The 17,652-nt window shown below is 66.3% G+C and overlaps 1 protein-coding gene and 1 long non-coding RNA gene across 2 annotated transcripts; one reads left to right on the forward strand and one right to left on the reverse strand.

The window, feature by feature from the left end:
- Positions 1-2,531: 2,531 nt before the first annotated feature.
- On the reverse strand, positions 2,532-13,827 carry METRNL (meteorin like, glial cell differentiation regulator). The gene is made up of 4 exons (XM_072745292.1): positions 13,522-13,827; positions 8,170-8,555; positions 3,711-3,770; positions 2,532-3,001 (listed from the first exon to the last, which is right to left on the reverse strand). Exons 1-4 carry the CDS (start codon positions 13,710-13,712, stop codon positions 2,685-2,687), a joined length of 954 nt encoding a protein of 317 aa, XP_072601393.1. The 5' UTR covers positions 13,713-13,827; the 3' UTR covers positions 2,532-2,684.
- Positions 13,828-14,135: 308 nt separating this feature from the next.
- LOC112920931 (uncharacterized) lies at positions 14,136-17,438 on the forward strand. Its single transcript, XR_003235154.2, has 4 exons — positions 14,136-15,643; positions 15,778-15,920; positions 16,103-16,334; positions 16,953-17,438. It is a non-coding gene; the product is annotated as an uncharacterized lncRNA (long non-coding RNA).
- Positions 17,439-17,652: the final 214 nt, after the last annotated feature.

The raw sequence follows: 17,652 nt of genomic DNA on the forward strand, positions 1-17,652 counted from the left end.
ACCCGTGTCATCAGGCCCAGACCCGGATCCCGCTAGCGGCGCTTGAGAAACGTGCCAAGAAGGGCTGTCCAGGGCCGCCAGGATTAAGAGATGAGGGTGTCCCTGGGGCCGCTGGGGGACGAGGCACCTCCAGGGCCACGCGGGGTCCTGGCTGACCCCTGTGAGGGGTCCGGGTGCCGTCGTGCTGGGACGGCCTCGCCGCTTCCTTAGAACCAGACCGCACAATGGCCGGGAGACTCCGGGGTTGGAGGAGGCAGGAGGAGGCCAGGCCGGGTCACGTGTCCCCTTCAACCCCTGGATGGAGCCGGCAGCCGGCAGCAGGGCGCCCACGGCTCCGTCCACACACTGAGCAGGACTGATGGCAGCTGAGATGGGGACACTAGGCTGGGCCGGCGGGCAGAGCCGCCAGCCATGGGAGGACCATCCAGAGACCCTCCAAGCACCTGGCCTGGCCACGCAGGGCTCCATGGTGCGGGGACTCCCCCAAGGACAGACCTGGGAGGTACAACCCTGGTGATGCGGAGCAGGTTGGGGTCTGCGGCGGCCTCGGAGGCCGCGGGATGGCATGGTTCTCGGCAACGGGGCCCCGGGGTGTGCCGGCACCAGGCACCCACCTGCAGCAGTGCCAGCCTCGGAACAGACGGGCCCTGGGGAGGACGCTTCCACACCTGCTGGCCCTGCTCCCCCTCCACCTGGCCCCCAGGCCAGCTCCCCCGCGCCCACGGCACTTCGTAAAAAGCTTGAGCCTCACTCGGAGCGGAAGCTGCTGCCCACGACACAGCACGGGGGTCAGGTCCCCGGCTCCTCCCAGGTCCCTGTACTGATCTAGGGCAGAATGCCAGCCCTGAAACCGAAACCCAAACCCGACATTCTGGTTCTGCAGGACCTGCGTGCCCCGCGGCGCCTCCAGCGTCAGATCGACACCCAGCAAACCTAAGCACCGACCCAGCAGCCGAGTCGCTGTGCGCGTCCTCCTGGCACATCCCCCGGCCGCGGTAGGACCTGTTCCCATCACCAGCCTGCTGCTTCAGGACATCACCCTGCTTCTTGCCGTGCAGGTGTGCAGCACCTGCTTCTTGCTGTGACCTGCAGGAGCCCACAGACCTGAGCCAGCACGTGCCTGAGCCAGGGCACACCTGAGCCAGCCCACACCCACCTGAAGCACTGTACACCTGATGCAAGGTAGACCTGAGCCAGGGCACACCTACCTGAGCCAGGGCACACCTACCTGAGCCAGGGCACACCTGAGCCAGCACACACCTACCTGAGCCAGCGCACACCTACCTGAGCCAGGGCACACCTACCTGAGCCAGGGCACACCTACCTGAGCCAGGGCACACCTGAGCCAGCACATACCTACCCGAGCCAGCACACACCTACCTGAGCCAGGGCACAGCACCCACCTGTAGCCACACAGTGTGCCGAGTTTGGGGCTCACTGACCAGTGTCCTCTCCCAGAGCCCCCTTGTGCCTCAGCAGCTGCTTGGGGGAAACCACCTGACTCACAGGTACGGATGCAGGCTTAGGTCTGATGACTGGACACCCCAGTGACCCCGTAGTGGGGTGAATAGCGTCCTCCCCAATTCCCATATACCCAGAACCTACGACTGTGAACCTATTTGGAGACAGGGTCTTTGCAGATGTAACGAACTTAGAGGAGGCTGCACTGCACTGGGGTGAGCCCTAATCCCGTAACTGGCGTCCTTGTAAGAGGAGGGGTTGGAACCCAGACACGCGGAGGGGAGAAGGAGACAGAGCCTAGAATGACGCCTCTGGGGGCCAAGGCACCCCGAGGATGCTGGGCAGCCCCCAGAGGCTGCAGGAGACGGACCGCGTCCTGCCCTACAGCCTCCAGGGGAGCCCGGCCTGCCCACACCTCCATTTTGCACGCGGGCTCCGGAACGGCGGGAAGGTCTGCTGCTCACGCCCTGCCTGTGCCCGGCTCGTCCTGGGTGGAGCAGCGGGCTCCGGGCGCGCAGACCTGCTGTGGCCGAGGCACTGGGGGGACGCTGGAGTCAGGGCAGGGCCTGGGCCCACGGGAAGGGGACAGGGTGGAAGGAGGAGGCGCCACCTGGCGCGGCCGAGGGGCTCTCCGAAGCTCGAGCGCAACAGCCGCGCCGAGAGCTCGGCCTGGGTGGAAGGCCTGGAGCACCGGGGCCGTGGGGCCCCCGCAGGGGTGCGGAGCGCGGGAGAGGCCGGGACGTGGCCTGCGAGGTGCCCCGCGCCCCCCACGGGGCTGCGGACGGACGCCCACTCTTCCTGCAGCTGCTGGTCTTTATTCTCTGGAACGGAAACAGTATAGCCCCCGAGAGATCGTGGGTCCAAAGCCCATTCTTTGAAACACAAAACAGAAACTAAGTATTTGGCTCCGTGAGTTTCTGTCGTAAGGAACAGCTCGGAACGGCCCCGGCGCCGGGCATCCTGTGCGGCCTCGGCCTGCGTCGCCCCCGACGCTGCGCCCAACGCGATGACCTCAGGGGCTTGTGGAAAACAGCACGAAACGGCTCACGAGGCATTTTAAGACACCAGAGTTTGTTTCCTATGGACATTTCTTTTTAAAAAAACAAAAAATATAATAACTTAGTTTGCATTTTACAACATTTCCCACCAGCCGGGCGTCCTTGGCCGGGGCCGGCGGCCGGCGCCGCGGGGAGCCCCTGGGCCCCACCCGCCGGGGTGGCCCCTCAGTCCGTGCCCATCTCGCAGGGGTTCAGGCCCCTCTCCTCGGCGTCCCGGTACATCCTCTGGAAGTCCTTGAAGCGCGGGGCGCAGCCGAGGCGGGCCTCCCCAAAGTGCATGTGGCCGGTGAAGAGGAACTCGCCGCGCCCGGGCCTCACGCCGCACTCCAGCAGCGTGGCCACCCGCCCCCGCCAGCCGCCGCCCTCCGGGGCCGGCCGGAACACCCTGCTCTTCTGCCGGTAGAGGCGGCTCACGCGCAGGTGGATGGTCGACTCCTGCTGCTCCGGAGCGTGCGTGACGTTCTGGATGGAGCCTCGGACGACTGCGGGGCAAGGAGACGGGGTCAGTGGGGTCGCCGGGGGCACGTGCGCCAGGGCTGGCCCTGACCCCGCACTCCAGGACCCCGGTACCGGGAACAGCCCACGTGCCTGAGGCCGCCTGGGGACTGTCCCTGGCTCGGTCCGGGCTACAGCCCCGGGAGGGGGGCAACGAGGGAAGGGACCACGCCCTGCGCCAGTTCTGGTCAGGACGGGACAAGTAACCGCAGCAAACGCACGACATCTGGGGCAGCTCCGCGTCCAGTGGGGCCGGAGCGGAGGGGGCAGGAGCTGCTGAGCAGGCCCAGGGCACACGCAGGCCCACAGCCAGGACCCGGCCGGTGCCCAGAACAGCCCTCGGGGCCGGGGGCGCTCGGCGCCGGTCCAGCCCCAGCGTCGTGAGCCCCTGACCCCCCGGGCCCCGCCCCCCCCCAGGCCAGGGCCCCGCTGTACTGCCCACTGGGACCCGATGAGGATGGGCTCGGGTGCGGCAAACGTCAGTGCCCAGAGGGCAGTGCTCCGCGGCTGCCCCAGCAGGATGCCCACCCTCTCCGCGCTTCCATTGGCATCCCCCCACCCTGGTAGACAAACGTCACTCTGCTGCGGTTTCCTGTAACTATGACGACGGGGAGCAGAGCGCCCCCAAGGGTCCTCGGCAGGCTCCTCCCCCAGCCCCCCGCCCCCCCAGGTCTCCCAGGCCACGTGAGGACTCACCGAAGTCGCTGGTGCAGACGGCCAGCAGCACCTCCGCGTCACTGCAAGGGCGGCAGGGGGCTGCGGGGAGAGAGGAGGGGGACAGGGTGTGAGCAGAGACCCCATCCACGATCGCTGGTCCCACGGGAGCCATGACCTGGGGAGCGGCACGGGTAGGGTGGCCCAGAGGAAGAGCGGCTCGCGGGCACAGCGGGGCGGGGGGGGACCCTAACGTAAACCACTCCCATGGGGTCGCCCTCGGGAAAGCAGCCCCGCGGGTCCCGACCCCAGCCCGGCCGATGCCGCCTTCGCTCCTGCTCCACGCGACACCCCAAGTGCGGAGCCCGCCCAGGCCGCAGCTGCCGGGTGGGGGCACGAAGCCGCCAAAGCCGCAGGCGCTCGGGGAGGGCACACCTGCCCGCAGAGGCCGTGGGCTCCCGCAGACCCGCCTGCAAACGCGTCCCGGGCAAGGCCACTGCCCGGTGAGGCCGGCTTCCTCCTCGCCTGCCCGTGACCTGCTGCCCCGGCCGGGCCCTCACCCCGCCCTTCACCCCTACTTCCTCCAGAGGCTGCGGGGAGACGGAGCCCAGGCCCGGCCACTCTGCCCCCAGACCAGGCGCCTCTGACCCAGCCTACGCTTGGGACGCCGCCGTATGTGGCCCTCGCCGCACCCTTCAAGGCCTCTGACTCCAGACGCGGCGGCCGCAGGGCCTGGCACCGGGGCAGGTGAGCTGAAGCCTCGCGGGAGCGCGGCCGTTCGCTCTCAACGCCCGTGGCTTCGGCGCTCGCCGGGCCCAGCTGGCCCTGTCCACACGCTGACCGGTCGCCCGCGTGAGCCCTGAACTGGGTGAGCTGTCCAGGGGCCCAGAGAGGCCTCCCAACGCCCTGGGTCCCGGGGGGTGGACGGGACTTTCCGAGCGCTCGTCGTCCTGCCCCCGGTGGGGTGGGTGCGGCTCGGGAGGGCCTGGCTTGCTGGCCGCCCACCACGGCTGCTCCCACCGGGTGGTCGGGAACCGGGGGACACTGCAGCACAAGCACGACCCGTGGGATGCGTCCAGCCCGCCCACAGGCCCAGGCACCCGCCCGCCCAGCCCCAAATCCCGAGGACTGCTGCCCACCTGGGCACTGTGGCTCTGTGCCCCCAGTCTCGGGCCTCTTCAAAAAGAGGGTGACCCCCGGGGCGTCCCCTAGGCCACACGGTGGGGAGTGAGGAGGCCGCACACGCAGCCCCGCAGGGGGCAGGGGTGCCCAGCTCCGCTCAGAGGCAGCGGGGCCAGGGACACGCAGCAGACATGAGACCTCCCAGCGTCACCGGTGCTCCTGGCGTCCCACGAGCCCTCGCCCAGGACGAGGAGCCACGGCAGGCCCTGGGGCCAGGCCACGCAGCGCCCCAAGGGGTGTCGGCACACCACTGCACCCTCTGCGTGGACACAGGCCCCGGGACCTCGGCCGACCGCCAAGGGCAAAGGAGCTGGTCGCGGGTGCCACAGGGTGGCGGCCGGGGGTCTGCGGCCCCCAGAACCTCAGCCAGGAGCTCCATGAGCCACCACGGCAGAGCTAACAAGGTGCGGCCCTGGGGTCTCCCCTCGTCGTTGTGGGTTTTATGAAGCGCAGGTCACCTCCTTGGAAAATCCAAGAGAAGCAATCTGGAAACGATTATCAATCGGAGCTGGGCTCGTAAAGGCCGTGGAATGTGCTGGTTTCGGACGCTTCGAATCTCGTTCCCTGGTGGGGGACGACGCGGAGGGGGCAGCCAACGGGCCGGCTGGGACCCCGCTTCCTCCGGAGGAGAGGGCTGAGGCGTGGACGTCTCAGGGGGGTCCCCCCCGAATGCGCATGGAATGAGCTTAAGAAAATAGGTCAGGGCGGTGACCGGGGGCCGCTGCGGGGACCAGGGAGGCCGGCAGTGCCGGGGAAGGGGGCGCGCAGCACCCCTCGCGTCTGGCCCTGGCAGGGGAGAGGCTGGGCTGGCGGCGGGGCTGCCCGGGTCCGGACGCCCGGTGGACACAGTTTCCAAGGGGAACGTGCATGGGGACGCCTGCCAGGGCAGTCGGTGACAGGTGGTGGGCGCGGCGCTGCTGGGGGGTGCGGGGAACACCCCCAGACCAGGCTGGGGCGAGCTGAGGCGCCCACTGGTGTGGCCCCAGGACGGCCCCGCGGCCCGGCCGCTGCCCCGGGGAGGACGCAGGGGGAGGCCACTCCCCTCCACCCCAAAACGCCCCTAGCTGCGCCAGATGACAAATAATCACCCAGTAGTTACGGGGCCAGAGAACCCAGGGCAGGACACGAAGTGATCCGTAGAAAAAAAATTTTTCAGTTCTCCCTCCTTCTCTGTCTCCGGGACATAATGGGGCTTCTTTCACTGGTGAACGTGGCTGCTCACCCCCCCCCCCAGAGCCACCCCCAAACTGAGCTGGAAGGGCCCCCACCTGCCCACCCCATGGGCATCCCTGCCCCCTGCTCATCCAACGCAGCTGTAAGGGGGGGGCTGTCCTCCACCTCACGGGCTCCAGGAACCTGCGCAGACCCCAGACCCCAAACTGTGGATGTGGCTGCCCCAGGCGACCCAGGGAGCAGGAGGCCAGTCTGTGCCCCTACAACCAGGCAGGGTCCCTGGCCATCCGCCCCCGGCCCCTGGACAGCGCGGGCTCCCGGTGGTGCGGGGACCCGGGGGGTCCTGGGGCGCAGGTCCCACTGCCCGCGGCATGATGGCTACACTCTGAGCCCCGGCCCCCCGCCCCTGGCCTGCACCCGAGGAGCGGCTGCCTCTCCCGGGCAAGTGCACGAAGGCGACGGCCTTCACGACAGTCCCGGCGGCAGCGCCCGGCGTCACACGCGTCCCCCCCGGGGAACGTCTCCATCTTCAGCACAAACTAGACGCTGTGAGTCGGCGGGAGGCAGGTGGACCCTCCGCCCGGGGCCCTCCGCCCGACGCCCCAGCCCCGGCCCGTCCCGGGCGCTCCCCCCGCGGGCACCGCGGCCGCCAGATGGCTGGTGCGAACATTCCACATTACGTGCCCATTCCTCGGGCATTAAGGGCTTAGGGGCCGCCCCCGATGAAAGCAGGCAGCTTGGGGCACCGGCGGCCGCAGGCCCTGCCCCCCTCGGGGGTAACGTCCCTCCCATCCCCCCTCGGCCGGCTGCCCCTACTCAGAGACACCGAATGCGGTGACTCAGTTTCTCAGGTTTTGTTGTTATTGTGACTTTATCTCTAGGAGCCCCCCCAGCTCTCCCACCCACCCCATAGCTGGGGACCAACAGAAAGACTCTTCAGGTGAGAATTTCATTCAGATCCTGACAAATACAGCAGCTTTCATGCCACCGTCCTGAGCAGGAGTCCTGGCCGGGCCCCTGGCCTGGGGGGGCTGGGGGACAGCTGGCACGTGGGGGGTCAGGGTCCCACTTGGACAGTCAGGCATGTGGGGGGGGTCAGGGTCCCACCTGGACCGTCAGGTGTGGGGGGTCACGGTCCAGCCTAGACAACCCCACAGCCAAGGTCTCTAACAGACCAGTTTACTCAGAGACTAAAAGTCGTGAAGACGGATCGGAGCCATGAGCAATAGAACGTGGACTCACTTTCAGGAGGAGAGTCTGCATTTCAAATCCTAGCAGATCTGTTTTTCCCCAATCAGATCTCTAATTTACTGAAAGGTGGAGATGAGAGCGCGCTTGGGGACCCCGGGGGTCTCTGTGGTGGCGCCCTCGCCCGTGAGGCCGGCTCAGCTTCGTGCTGGGGCCACCCCGGGCTCTGTGGGGTGTCGGCAAGGCCCCGCCTGCCCATCCCCCAGGGTCCCCCGGGCAGCGGCCTTCCTGGAGCCAAGCTCACCCCGTCCCCCTGCTTCCAGCCAGCTTCGGAGTTGACACGGATGGTGTCCCCGCACACCTGGGCCCGTGAGGTCGTCCGTGCCCGGGAGCGAGAGCAGGACGCCTGGCCTGGCATCTGACGACAAGGACTTCTGTCTGCGCGGGTCTGCGGCACGGGGGGCAGGACCGATGCCACGTGAGGGCTGAGGCCACCCCTCCTCCTCCGTCCCTGCCTCTGGTGCTGCTCAGTGAGCAACACCACGCTCCGCACAGGGCCCTGCAAAGCCTGCCTCCAAACAAAACCTGACAGACCATCTACAGCCGACCCACGGCCCCAGGCGCACACGGCTCCTCCAGCACGGGACCCCCGGGGGGCCCTGCAGGGGAGGAGGCTCCCCGAGGGCCACTCACGGGGCCCGCAGGTGAGTCCCCGCCGGGCTCCTGGCCCACAGCCCCGCTCCCGGCAGCTTGCTGGTGTCTCCACTCCACGTGGGGTCGCCCTGATGACACGCACCCACAAAATGCCTCCAGAACCCAGGACCCGCGCTCCCAGCACAAGAGCACCAGGAGCCGGGACGGCGGCCAGTCCAGGGCGTGCTTGTCCCCGCCGACCACTGGGCGTGTCCGACCCCCACGGTGCCCGCGGCCGCCCCCCACCCCGGGGCGCGCCACCCACCTGACAGGGCGTGCAGGTCCGACTCCGCGTGCCGGCTGGTCAGCTCGTACTGGAAGCCCGTGGTCCTCCTGCTGATGTCCTGCTGGGGCGCGGCCTCCACGAAGAGGCCGCCCTGCTCGAAGCCAAAGCAGCGCACCTGGCCGGGCCCGCGGTCCCCGTCCCGCACCAGCAGCTTCAGTTCTCCAGTTTTTTCCAAATAAATATTGGCCCCTGAGGAGTCCTTGAGGGGCTTGATGCACAGAGTCAGGTGCCGAGAAGGCGGGAAGGTGTTGGGCCGCACGTTGACGATGAGAGCCCCCGTCGGGTACATCCACTCCACCGAGCCCGCGGAGCAGCGCAGGTACACCTGCTCCACCTCCTTCCTGTGGGCCTCGTGCGTCAGCCCGCTGCAGAGGGGACACGCGTCAGCCAGGGCCACCGCCCCACCTGGGGTCACCCCCCCTCCCCCCAGTGGCCTAGGTGCCCGTTCCACCCCTCACCTGCTTGCAGGCTGCAGCCCCCTCTGCCCTGCCTACGGGGCGGGGCCGCTCCCGGGAGGGGCAGTCGCCCAGCCCCGCACCCAGACCCCGCACCCAGCCCCCATGCCCGGTCCCCATGCCCGGACCCTGCACCCAGCCCCTGCACCCGGACCCCACCGGCTGGCCCGTCCCAGGGGGTCATGGGGAGATGGCTGTGATGCGCATCAGCAAGTGGGCCTCAGCCCCTCTCAACACCTGCTGGCCTGCAGCGCGGGGGGTGCCCGGGTGCCTGAGCGCCCTGCATCACAGAGCCAAGGGTCCCGGAAGGGGGATCTTCCAGAATGGGAACGAGGGCACCGATCCTGGTTCCAGGAGGGAGGACAGACGCCCTTGGCCCAGAGAGTAGCTTTCAATTATGGGGCAGCCCAGGTGGCTCAGCGGTTTAGTGCCGCCCTCGGCCCAGGGTGTGACCCCAGGGTCCCAGAATCGAGTCCAGCGTCGGGCTCCCTGAACGGAGCCTGCCTCTCCCTCTGCCTGTCTCTGCCTCTCTCTGTGTGTCTCTCACGAATAAATAAATAAAATCTCAAAAAAAATAAATAAACCAATTATGAATGAAAGCAATTTGGGGGGCGGCGCATTGCTGGCGAGTGTTGCCCTCAGCGCCTCACAGACTGGCGTGTTTGTGTTTTCCCTGAAATGATGACCGGATGGCTTTTTCATTCATTTGCAAACCTTGAGGCACGGGGGAGGCTCAGCCGGTGAAGCATCCGCCTCCTGCTCTCTCCCACTCTCTCGCTCTCAAGTAAATAAAGTCTTAGAGAAAAAAATAAATTTAATTCATTTATTTATTTGAGAGAGACAGAGCACAGCAGGGGGAGGAGCAGAGAGAGAGGGAGAAGCAGACGCCCCGGGGAGCAGGGGGCCAGATGCGGGGCTCCGTCCCAGGCCCCTGCGATCATGACCTGAGCCGAAGGCAGACCCTCCACCGACTGAGCCCCCCAGGTGCTCTCAGATAAATAAAAAATTTTTAAACCCCGAAGACCCTGCCATTGCCCATCGTTATTTTAAAAAATAAACTCGAATATCATCAAAATACAAGATCAGGGCCCAGGCCCCGCACGGGAGAGACACACAGAGGACACGGGGAGAAGCCACGGGAGGCACAAGCGGTGGACAGACAGCCCCGCTTCCCAAGGCGAGGCTTCGGAGGCCCAGGTCCATCTCCCTCCCAATAAAGGCCAAATAGGAAAAAGTGAGGCGTGCTATGCTCTGGGTGAAACAGGTCTGCAGTCAAGTCATTACGTGGTGTTTTCAAGACGTTGAAACCATCAAAAGCGTGAAAGATTCCCCAGCCCCCAGTCTGAACGTGAGTGTCCGCCCGGGCGAACGGCGGCGTCATGCCCAGCGGGCCGCCTGGCACCGCACCGGTGACTTCCACCCAGGGTTCTATTACATGAAATTCGGTTCTGATCAGATCTCGGACAGGTTCACCCACATTCTTGGGATTTTTATGTGCAATAAACAATGCTATACTCAGCGCCCTGGCCTGAGCGAGTTACCAGAAACCCTTTCTACGGAGGAGAAAACACGTAACATATGGTTTGCATTTACTGTTGGTGACTCATGCTCTGGGCTCTAAAAAACCTCACTTTTCATACGAGGGCCAGCTGCAGGCTGGGGCTGCACAGTCATCCTGCAGACCACATCAGAGGGAGGTGTCAAGGAGGTGACCCCCCCTCCTAACCCCACTCCCCACCCCCGCCCCCGCGAGGCCTGGGTCACTAGCAGCCAGCCCAGCCTCAGACGCCCACCAGGGCCGCACATGCAGGACACTTACAAATTACAGTCAAATAAAACTCGCATAAGCTCATCTGACACATATGTGTGGATGAGCATAATTACAGTGTTGTGTGAAAAAATTAGACTAAATGGTGAGTGGTTGGCACAGATGACTATAATCAGCTCTGCTCTTAGGCAGCCAAAACAAACTTTATCATAGTGTCCCTCCTCTCCTGTCTCCAGCCTCCAGGGGCAGCTGGACACTTGCCCCGTGCCCAGACACCAACCCTCAATGCTGTCTCCCATAAAAACCGTCCTGTCCGAGGCTCCACTTCCCTCTCTGGAGGAGGCAGGGGGAGGCCCCGGGGGCTCCAGGGGAAGGAAAGCTCATTCCGGAGGCTTTGGGTCCCTCTCACCAAGTCACCCTAATCCAAGCAGTGGGGGGGGCGGTGGTGCTGGGGAGGTCGTGGGCAAGGGCAGAGGGAATGCTGGCGGGGACAGGTGGCCAAGCCATGGCTGCCCAGGGGGAAGCAGAGCTGCGTCTGCGGGCTGGGCTGCTGCCCCCACCCGCACGTACCGCCCCGCACATCTCACGGGGTACGCCTGGCTCCATTTATTCATAAGTCCTCGACTAAAAGAGGACCAGGAACAACATGGAGGTGGACGTACAAGAAATAAGGTGCCCATTACATCGCCCTTTCCCCAGTGTCCTCGCTGGCCCCCGGAGGAAGGTGTACGCCCCTCCCAGTGGCCATGGCCAGCCTGCGCTCCGCTCGGTCTCCCCTCGGGTTCCCCCGAAGCGCTGAGACCAAGAGACCAGCCAGGCACTTGACACAGGGTGTTGGCGTGAAGGCCAGCAGCGTGTGCTGTGCAAGACTGGGGTCAGCCTGGGGCCCCACCCACGGGGTCTTTATCGAAGTCGAGGACTCAGTCTGTCTAGTTCTTACCAGAAAATCTGGTCAAATCTCTCGCCTCGGCGTTTCCAGCACCACAGCAAACCCGAAAAAACTTCTGTTTATGCAAAACTGCTGGCGGTGCAAAAATGTGCACATCTGTGACATCACTGAGGGTGGCATTTATGATTTTCACACAGCATGCAAGCAAGGGACACGCTTATCGGACAAAAATAAAAGAACTGCTTTCTGATGTGATGAAGCTGAAGAGAACAGAAAAATCTGCGGTTCTAGGCAGCCTCGGGGAGCTGAGAACACGGATTGCTCTTGGGTTATTTAAACTGGGTTCTGCGTTGTTCAAAAAAAAAAAAAAAGAGGAGTCTGCAAGTGTCACTGCCCAGGTGGCCACACCGGGGGGCCTTCACGGAAAGGACAGCAAATTCCGAATTGACATGGGATTCTCTGAAGGATCAGTGCGGTGGCGGCAGCCTGGCTCACCTGCGGCAGCAGGAGGAAAAGATGAGCGCTTGTGCTCTAAAGTCAGGATTCCTGGGGAGTCTCCTGGGGGATCAAGAGAGACCCCAGAGGCTGCGGTAACTGGGTCAGGGTTCATTTCCCCGCCAAGCAGGAGGGCTGGCGCGGGTGCGATGGAGCCACGAGCCCTGCCCACGGCGGTGGGAAAGTTCATGGTCCATCTTTACAACCGCAGCCTCGTAAAGATCAGGGCGCTGTCCTGCCCCGGCACACAGGACACGGATTGCAAAACCTCCTGCTTTGCTGCTTGGAAACACCCAGAAACGCATTTCGGCCTGTCAAGTGTGAGTAGACGGTGTCATAAAGAGCGACTCCCTTCCTATCGGGGGAGCAGAACCCGCCCAGCATATCAGGACGCGCACCACCCTGTGCTGTCTTTAGAACAGCTCATGAAGAGTCATAAACGGTTCTGGGGGTCAGCTGCAAATCTGCGCACCCAGGCTCCCGCGGCAAGGACCTGTCGGCGGAGCTGCGAGGCGCATTGACAGCCGCCGCGGCGGCAGCGAGTACGACGCAAGGGGGGCCCTGTCTTCCCTACGGATCCCACGGATCCCACGGTGGCCGCAGGGGCTGCGGGGGGGACAGCCAGAGCGAGTCCAGGATCAGGGGTGTGTTGGCAACGGTGGAGAGAGAAGGGAAGCAGGCAGGCAAGCAGCCCCGCTTCTCCAGGTAGAAAAGTGGATGCAGACACCCGCTTGCTCCAGGAGCTGGTGCCCTGCTCGGGCCCCGGGAGACGCATCCCGTACCGGCGTATAGGCCTCCGAGGGCCTGGAAGGATGTCAGCTCCTGCTCTGGAAACTCGGGCTCCCTGTGTGGGGCCGGGCTTGTTTCCGACCCGCTGAAGCAGGATGCCCTAGACCTCAGTTTGGGGGTGCACTGATTCATCCAGCAGAAGCTGCAAAGCAGGGAGTTTAATTACCAGCGCGGGGGGAAAGGGCAGCCCTGAAAGAGTGTGTCAGAGTCGGAGGCTCCCAGCCAGCGCTGTGCTGGCGCCAGGCTTCTCCGGGCCAGCCCTCCCCCAGAGCTCCGGCTCATGGCCCCAAGCTCCCTCCACCGCCGGGCTCCGCTGCCTGCAGGGAGGAGGAAGGCCACCGCCGGGCCCGGGGCGCAGCACCCGCGAGGAGGGGTGGAGGGTGCGGAGCGGTGAGCAGGGGGGCCGCGGGCCGCCACCACCTTCTCGGAAAGGCTGTCCTGGCTCCAAAGCGCCCCGGGATGGCCCAGCACGAGGGGCTGGGGGCCGGGCGGGCAGATGGGCAGCTCCCGCTGCAAACTCCCGCGCGGGGCAGGGGGGAGGGGCGGGGGCGGCTCCCACCCGAGCTGAGCCTGCGCGCCCCGCGCCGCCCCCTGGTGACCTGCACCCCTTCTGCTCGTGGCGCCTGAGCGGGTGCCCGCTGCGCGCGGGAGGGGGCGTGGGGGGTCGCGGGCGGCGCGCGCTGCCAAGGGCGCCCTGACCTTCAGGCGGCCCGCGCGCAGCGGCCCCGCGCAGGTGTCCCCGGCCCCGCGCAGGTGTCCGCGGCCGCACGGCGCGGTGGGCGCACCTCCCCCGGGGCTCCTCGGAGGGGCGCCCGGACGCCGCGGGCCCTTCTGTTCCAGGCCCGGGGGCGGGGTGCGGGGCGGGGGCGGCGGGAGCCCCGGGACCGGGCCCGGGCGGGGGCGGGGCGGGGCGGGGGCGGGGGGCGCGGACTCACCTCCCCTTCCAGCTGCACAGGTCGCTCGAGTACTGCGCGCCCGCGCCGCCCAGCAGCACCGCCAGCAGCGCGGCCAGCAGCAGCGGGGCCGCCGGGGGCGCCGGGGGCGGCGGGGGGCCGGGGCCCGGGGCGGGGGGCCGCGCCCGCAGCTGCCCCGCGAGCCCCCGGGCCGCCCGCGCCGCGCCCCGCATGTCCGGCTCCGGCCTGGCCGCCGACCCCGCGTCCGCGCGCCGAGCAGACCCTGCGGGCGGGGCTCCCAGCCCGAGTCACGTCGTGCGCCCCCCGCGCGCCCCGCGCGGCCGCCCGCCCCTCCCGCCCATCCCGGCCGCGCCGCTGCAGCCGCCGGACCCGCGCCCGGAGCTCCGCACGCGCCGCCGCCGCCCGAGCGTCTGAACCCGGCGAGCCCCGGGGCCGGGTCCCGGCTCAGCTGGGGGGCGGGGCCGCCTCTGGCCACGCCCCGGCCACGCCCCGGCCACGCCCCGCACCGGAACCCCGCCCCCAGCGCGCTCCTAGCTCCGCGCCCTGCGTGCCCTAAGGGGGCGGGGCCGGCCGGGCCTGGGCGGGGCGGGGCGGGGCGGGGCGGGCCGGGATGGGGAGAGGCCGGACGCCCCAGGCCCGCAGCCGCAGCGAGGCCGTGACCCCAGCGCGCAGACGGACCGGGACCGGCCACGGGGCCGCTGAGGGAGCAGCCGGGTTCCATCAGGGGTGCCCCGGGCATCGGGCCTCGCGGCGTCTGAGTGCGCCCTGCAAGGCTCCGGCTCCTGCGCGTCTGCGGGCCGCGTGGGAGGGGAGGCCCAGCTGCAGGTGCGGGCGCGGCTGCCTCCCTGGTGAGCGCACCGTGGGCTCTGAGCACCCGCCCCTCGCTCCTGAGCCTCCCGAGCCCGCTGCCCCAGGTCATGAGTGTCGCTGGGCCGCAGGTCCTGAGCATCCCAAGGGTCGCTGGGCCCAGATCCCAAGCATCACTGGGACCCAAGGTCCTGAGCCTCCCAAGCATCACTGGCCCCAGGTCCTGAGCATCCCAAGGGTCGCTGCCCCAGGTCATGAGTGTCACTGGGCCCCAGGTCCTGAGCATCCAAAGGGTCGCTGGGCCCAGATCCCAAGCATCACTGGGACCCCAGGTCCTGAGCCTCCCGAGCATCACTGGCTCCAGGTCGTGAGCGTTGCTGCCCCAGGTCGTGAGCATCGCTGCCGACCTCTGCTTGCTCGTCCCTGCAGTTTGGTCTCCTACCTGCTTCACTAACTTCTTGCTTGATTCTTCCTGGGGACCCTCTCATGCACTGTAGGATTTTAGCAGTATCCTGGCCCCTAGGCTCTAGATGTCACTACCCCCACCCCCGCCACCTCACGGGTTTGGCAACCCATACCATCTCCAGATATTGCCAAATGCCCCCTGCGTGCAAAACCTCCCACGGAGACCCTTGTCCTAGAAGGACCCCGCATGGTAAGTTGGTGAGCATAGTGTGCTGAGCGTGCCTTCCTTCACCAGCGAGTCACTGGGGCCACCATGGGCCTAACATCCAGCGGAGGAGACAGGAGGAGCACAGGCAGCCCCAGCCCCTGGGGGAAGGTGTCCTCCTGGGGCTTGGGGCCGACACCGGGGCCGGGGCTGGGTCTGGCTGGAGGGTGGATGGCAGTCTCCCAGGTGTGCCATCCTACCTGCTCCTCATCCTGGAAGGGTCAAGGGGCTCTACCGGCAGAAGGAGGGGCCATGGCGCTCTGCGTAGCCACCTCTGTGCTCACAAAAGCAGGCTTTCCTGCTGCCTCAAGCTCTCTGGTGTGGAGCTGAGCTCCGGAGCCCCGAACAGCATCAGGTGGTGGAGAACACTGATCTGTCGTCGCGTTTCTTCTCCAGCCGGGACACGTTTCAGGAGGAATGTCAAGTGACTGTGGGGAGGGGAGTGACCTCTTCCACCTGTTGCTTTGCACATTGCACTCTTTGGTCAGAGGGTTAGAAATGTCACTGGTTGCAGGGATGCAATTGTCACCTCTGGCGAGGTCTCATCTGCAGGCGCCCACACAGCTGGAACTGAGAGCGGCCTGGTGAACCCGCAGGGCGGGCGGGGGCCCCGACCCCTTGAACGTGCTGACAGCTGAGGGATCCATTTGGAGAAGCCTGGACTGGGTAGGTCCCGCCCCGCCGGGGTCCAGCCCAGTCGTGGAAGGGATGTCACCCTGTGGCCCAGGGGCAGCTTGGAGGCTGAGGACTCCTGCACCCCTCCCCACAGCCGCTTTGCAGTGCCTGCCCCTTCCCTGCAGGTCCCCGGGTGCAGAAGTGCTATGAGAAGTGGGCGAAGTGAAACCACCACCCAGGGCCCCGGGGAGAGGAACCTGCAACCACCTCCTACCCACAGCCGTGTCCACGCAGCTCTGCAGCAGCTCACACCCGAGTGCTGCCTGTGGTAAAGAGGCTGCCCCTCAAGGTCGTCGGGATCCGGGGAAGGGCAGGGGCCGCTTTAGGGCCCCGTCATGTCACAAATGCCAAGACCGAGTGCTACCGGCCAGAGTGATGATTCACAAGGTTTCAGAAGCCCCTGGTGACCACGGGGCCAACGGGCAGAGGCCATCTCTGGTTCCGTCCTAGGTTCAGGCCCCCACGACCTGGAGGACTGCCAAGCCACCTGTGCCCAGGTCCGCTTCCCTAAAACTGGGCCACTGCAGCGGTGCATGCAGGACGCGCAGCTGTCAAGAGCCACAGAACTCAGACAGGACTGGACAGTCACAGCCTCCCGTTGGAAGACGGCAGCATGAGCTCACCGATTGAGCCGCCGCACAGCCAACGTGGTCTACTTGGTTTTGCTCGTGAGCCTAAAACAGTAAGTCCACTCATTAAAAACAAGGGCTCAGGGACCCATGCTCACCTGGCGGTGTTCTTGGACGAGTCCAGCAGGATCCTGGGCAGGGCCTGGCCTTGCTGCTGTCAGACCTAAGGCGCTGTGACAGGCCCTCCCTCCTGGGGACACAGGTACCTCCGGATTCCTGAGGGTCTCTGGAGCAGGAATTTCCAGATTTCCCTCCTCCTGATGAGCCACCAGCCAGCCGTGGGGTGAGGCCACAGCAGCAGAACTGGTTCCTGGGCCTTCGCCCAGCTCCTGGGGAGGTCTGTGCTTCAGCGAAGCTCAGGGCCTGCTGGGCACCTGTGTGCCTGGCACAGTGGGGCTGCTGACCCTCCTGACCTGGCAGTGAAATGTCCCCATAAATGGGTCCTCGGTGCCTGTGGTGTCAGGCTCTGAGGGGGCTTGTTAGGTTTGGGCCTGGGGTGGGCATGGCTGTCTGAGGCTGCCCAGTGACCAGCTGCCGCACGCCACCTGCTAGGGCCTGGTCAGGGGCAAAGCAACCCCCATGGGATCGATTTTGAACCAGAAGGGACCTTGCCAGCAGGTGTGTGGGGTCTTCCTGGCAGTAAGGGCATCTTGGAATGTGCCCATCCACAGATGGCTGGGGTCAAGTCCCAGTGAGCATTTCTCCAGTTAAAGCCAGCAGGAGGCCACAGCGGTACTGCCCTCCACGCACAGCGGGAAGGAGCTGGGCATCCCGGCATCCAGAGCAACACTCGGGGACTTCCCGCCCGCACTGTCCTCCAACAGCAGAGGGGGCGCGGAAGGAGCAAGACCCGGATCTGCCGGACTCACAAAGGCGAGGAGGGACTTTGCGGAGGGACGCTGCCCCCCCCCAGAGGTGACAGCAGCCAAGGGGCCGGGTGCCTTCCACGGGCTCCGTCATGGGTGCAGCGGTGCCAGCAGCCCCAGCACAACTCAGCAGGTGGACACTGTGGGGAGGGCAGGATGCTCGCCCAGGGGGCCACCCGCCCCACCCCATGGTCCGCGCCAGAGAGTGTGGGGAGGGACAAGGCTGTGGCCCAAGGTCAGGTCAGCATCAAGCTTCACCGGTCACGTGTCTTCATCAAAAAACGTCTACCAGGTGCCACCTGGGCTCGTTTGTATGATGTGTTCCGGGGCTGTGGCCCCTGTGCAGGGTGGGCCTCGGGGGGCAGGCCTACGGCGCAGGGCAGTGGCCGTCGGGGCGCCCACACGTCCTGGGACGGGCCCAGGACACGGTCCCGCCCGCTCGGGGTCACACGGGCTGTGGGGCCAGGTCTGTTTCGGTTGAGTCTGGGTGACTAGGAAAGTGGCT

Source organism: Vulpes vulpes, chromosome 2 (assembly GCF_048418805.1).
Source record: "Vulpes vulpes isolate BD-2025 chromosome 2, VulVul3, whole genome shotgun sequence".
NCBI classification, from domain to species: domain Eukaryota; kingdom Metazoa; phylum Chordata; class Mammalia; order Carnivora; family Canidae; genus Vulpes; species Vulpes vulpes.

Bases quoted from the DNA above. Each gene is read 5' to 3' on its own strand.
- METRNL (XM_072745292.1), bottom strand. From the start codon at position 13,712: ATGCGGGGCGCGGCGCGGGCGGCCCGGGGGCTCGCGGGGCAGCTGCGG. The intron at 3,771-8,169 runs GTGGGTGGCGCG...CTCTCCCCGCAG, and splicing joins GGACCTGCACGCCCTGTCAG to CCCCCTGCCGCCCTTGCAGT. The intron at 3,002-3,710 runs GTGAGTCCTCAC...CTTGCCCCGCAG, and splicing joins CGTCTGCACCAGCGACTTCG to TCGTCCGAGGCTCCATCCAG.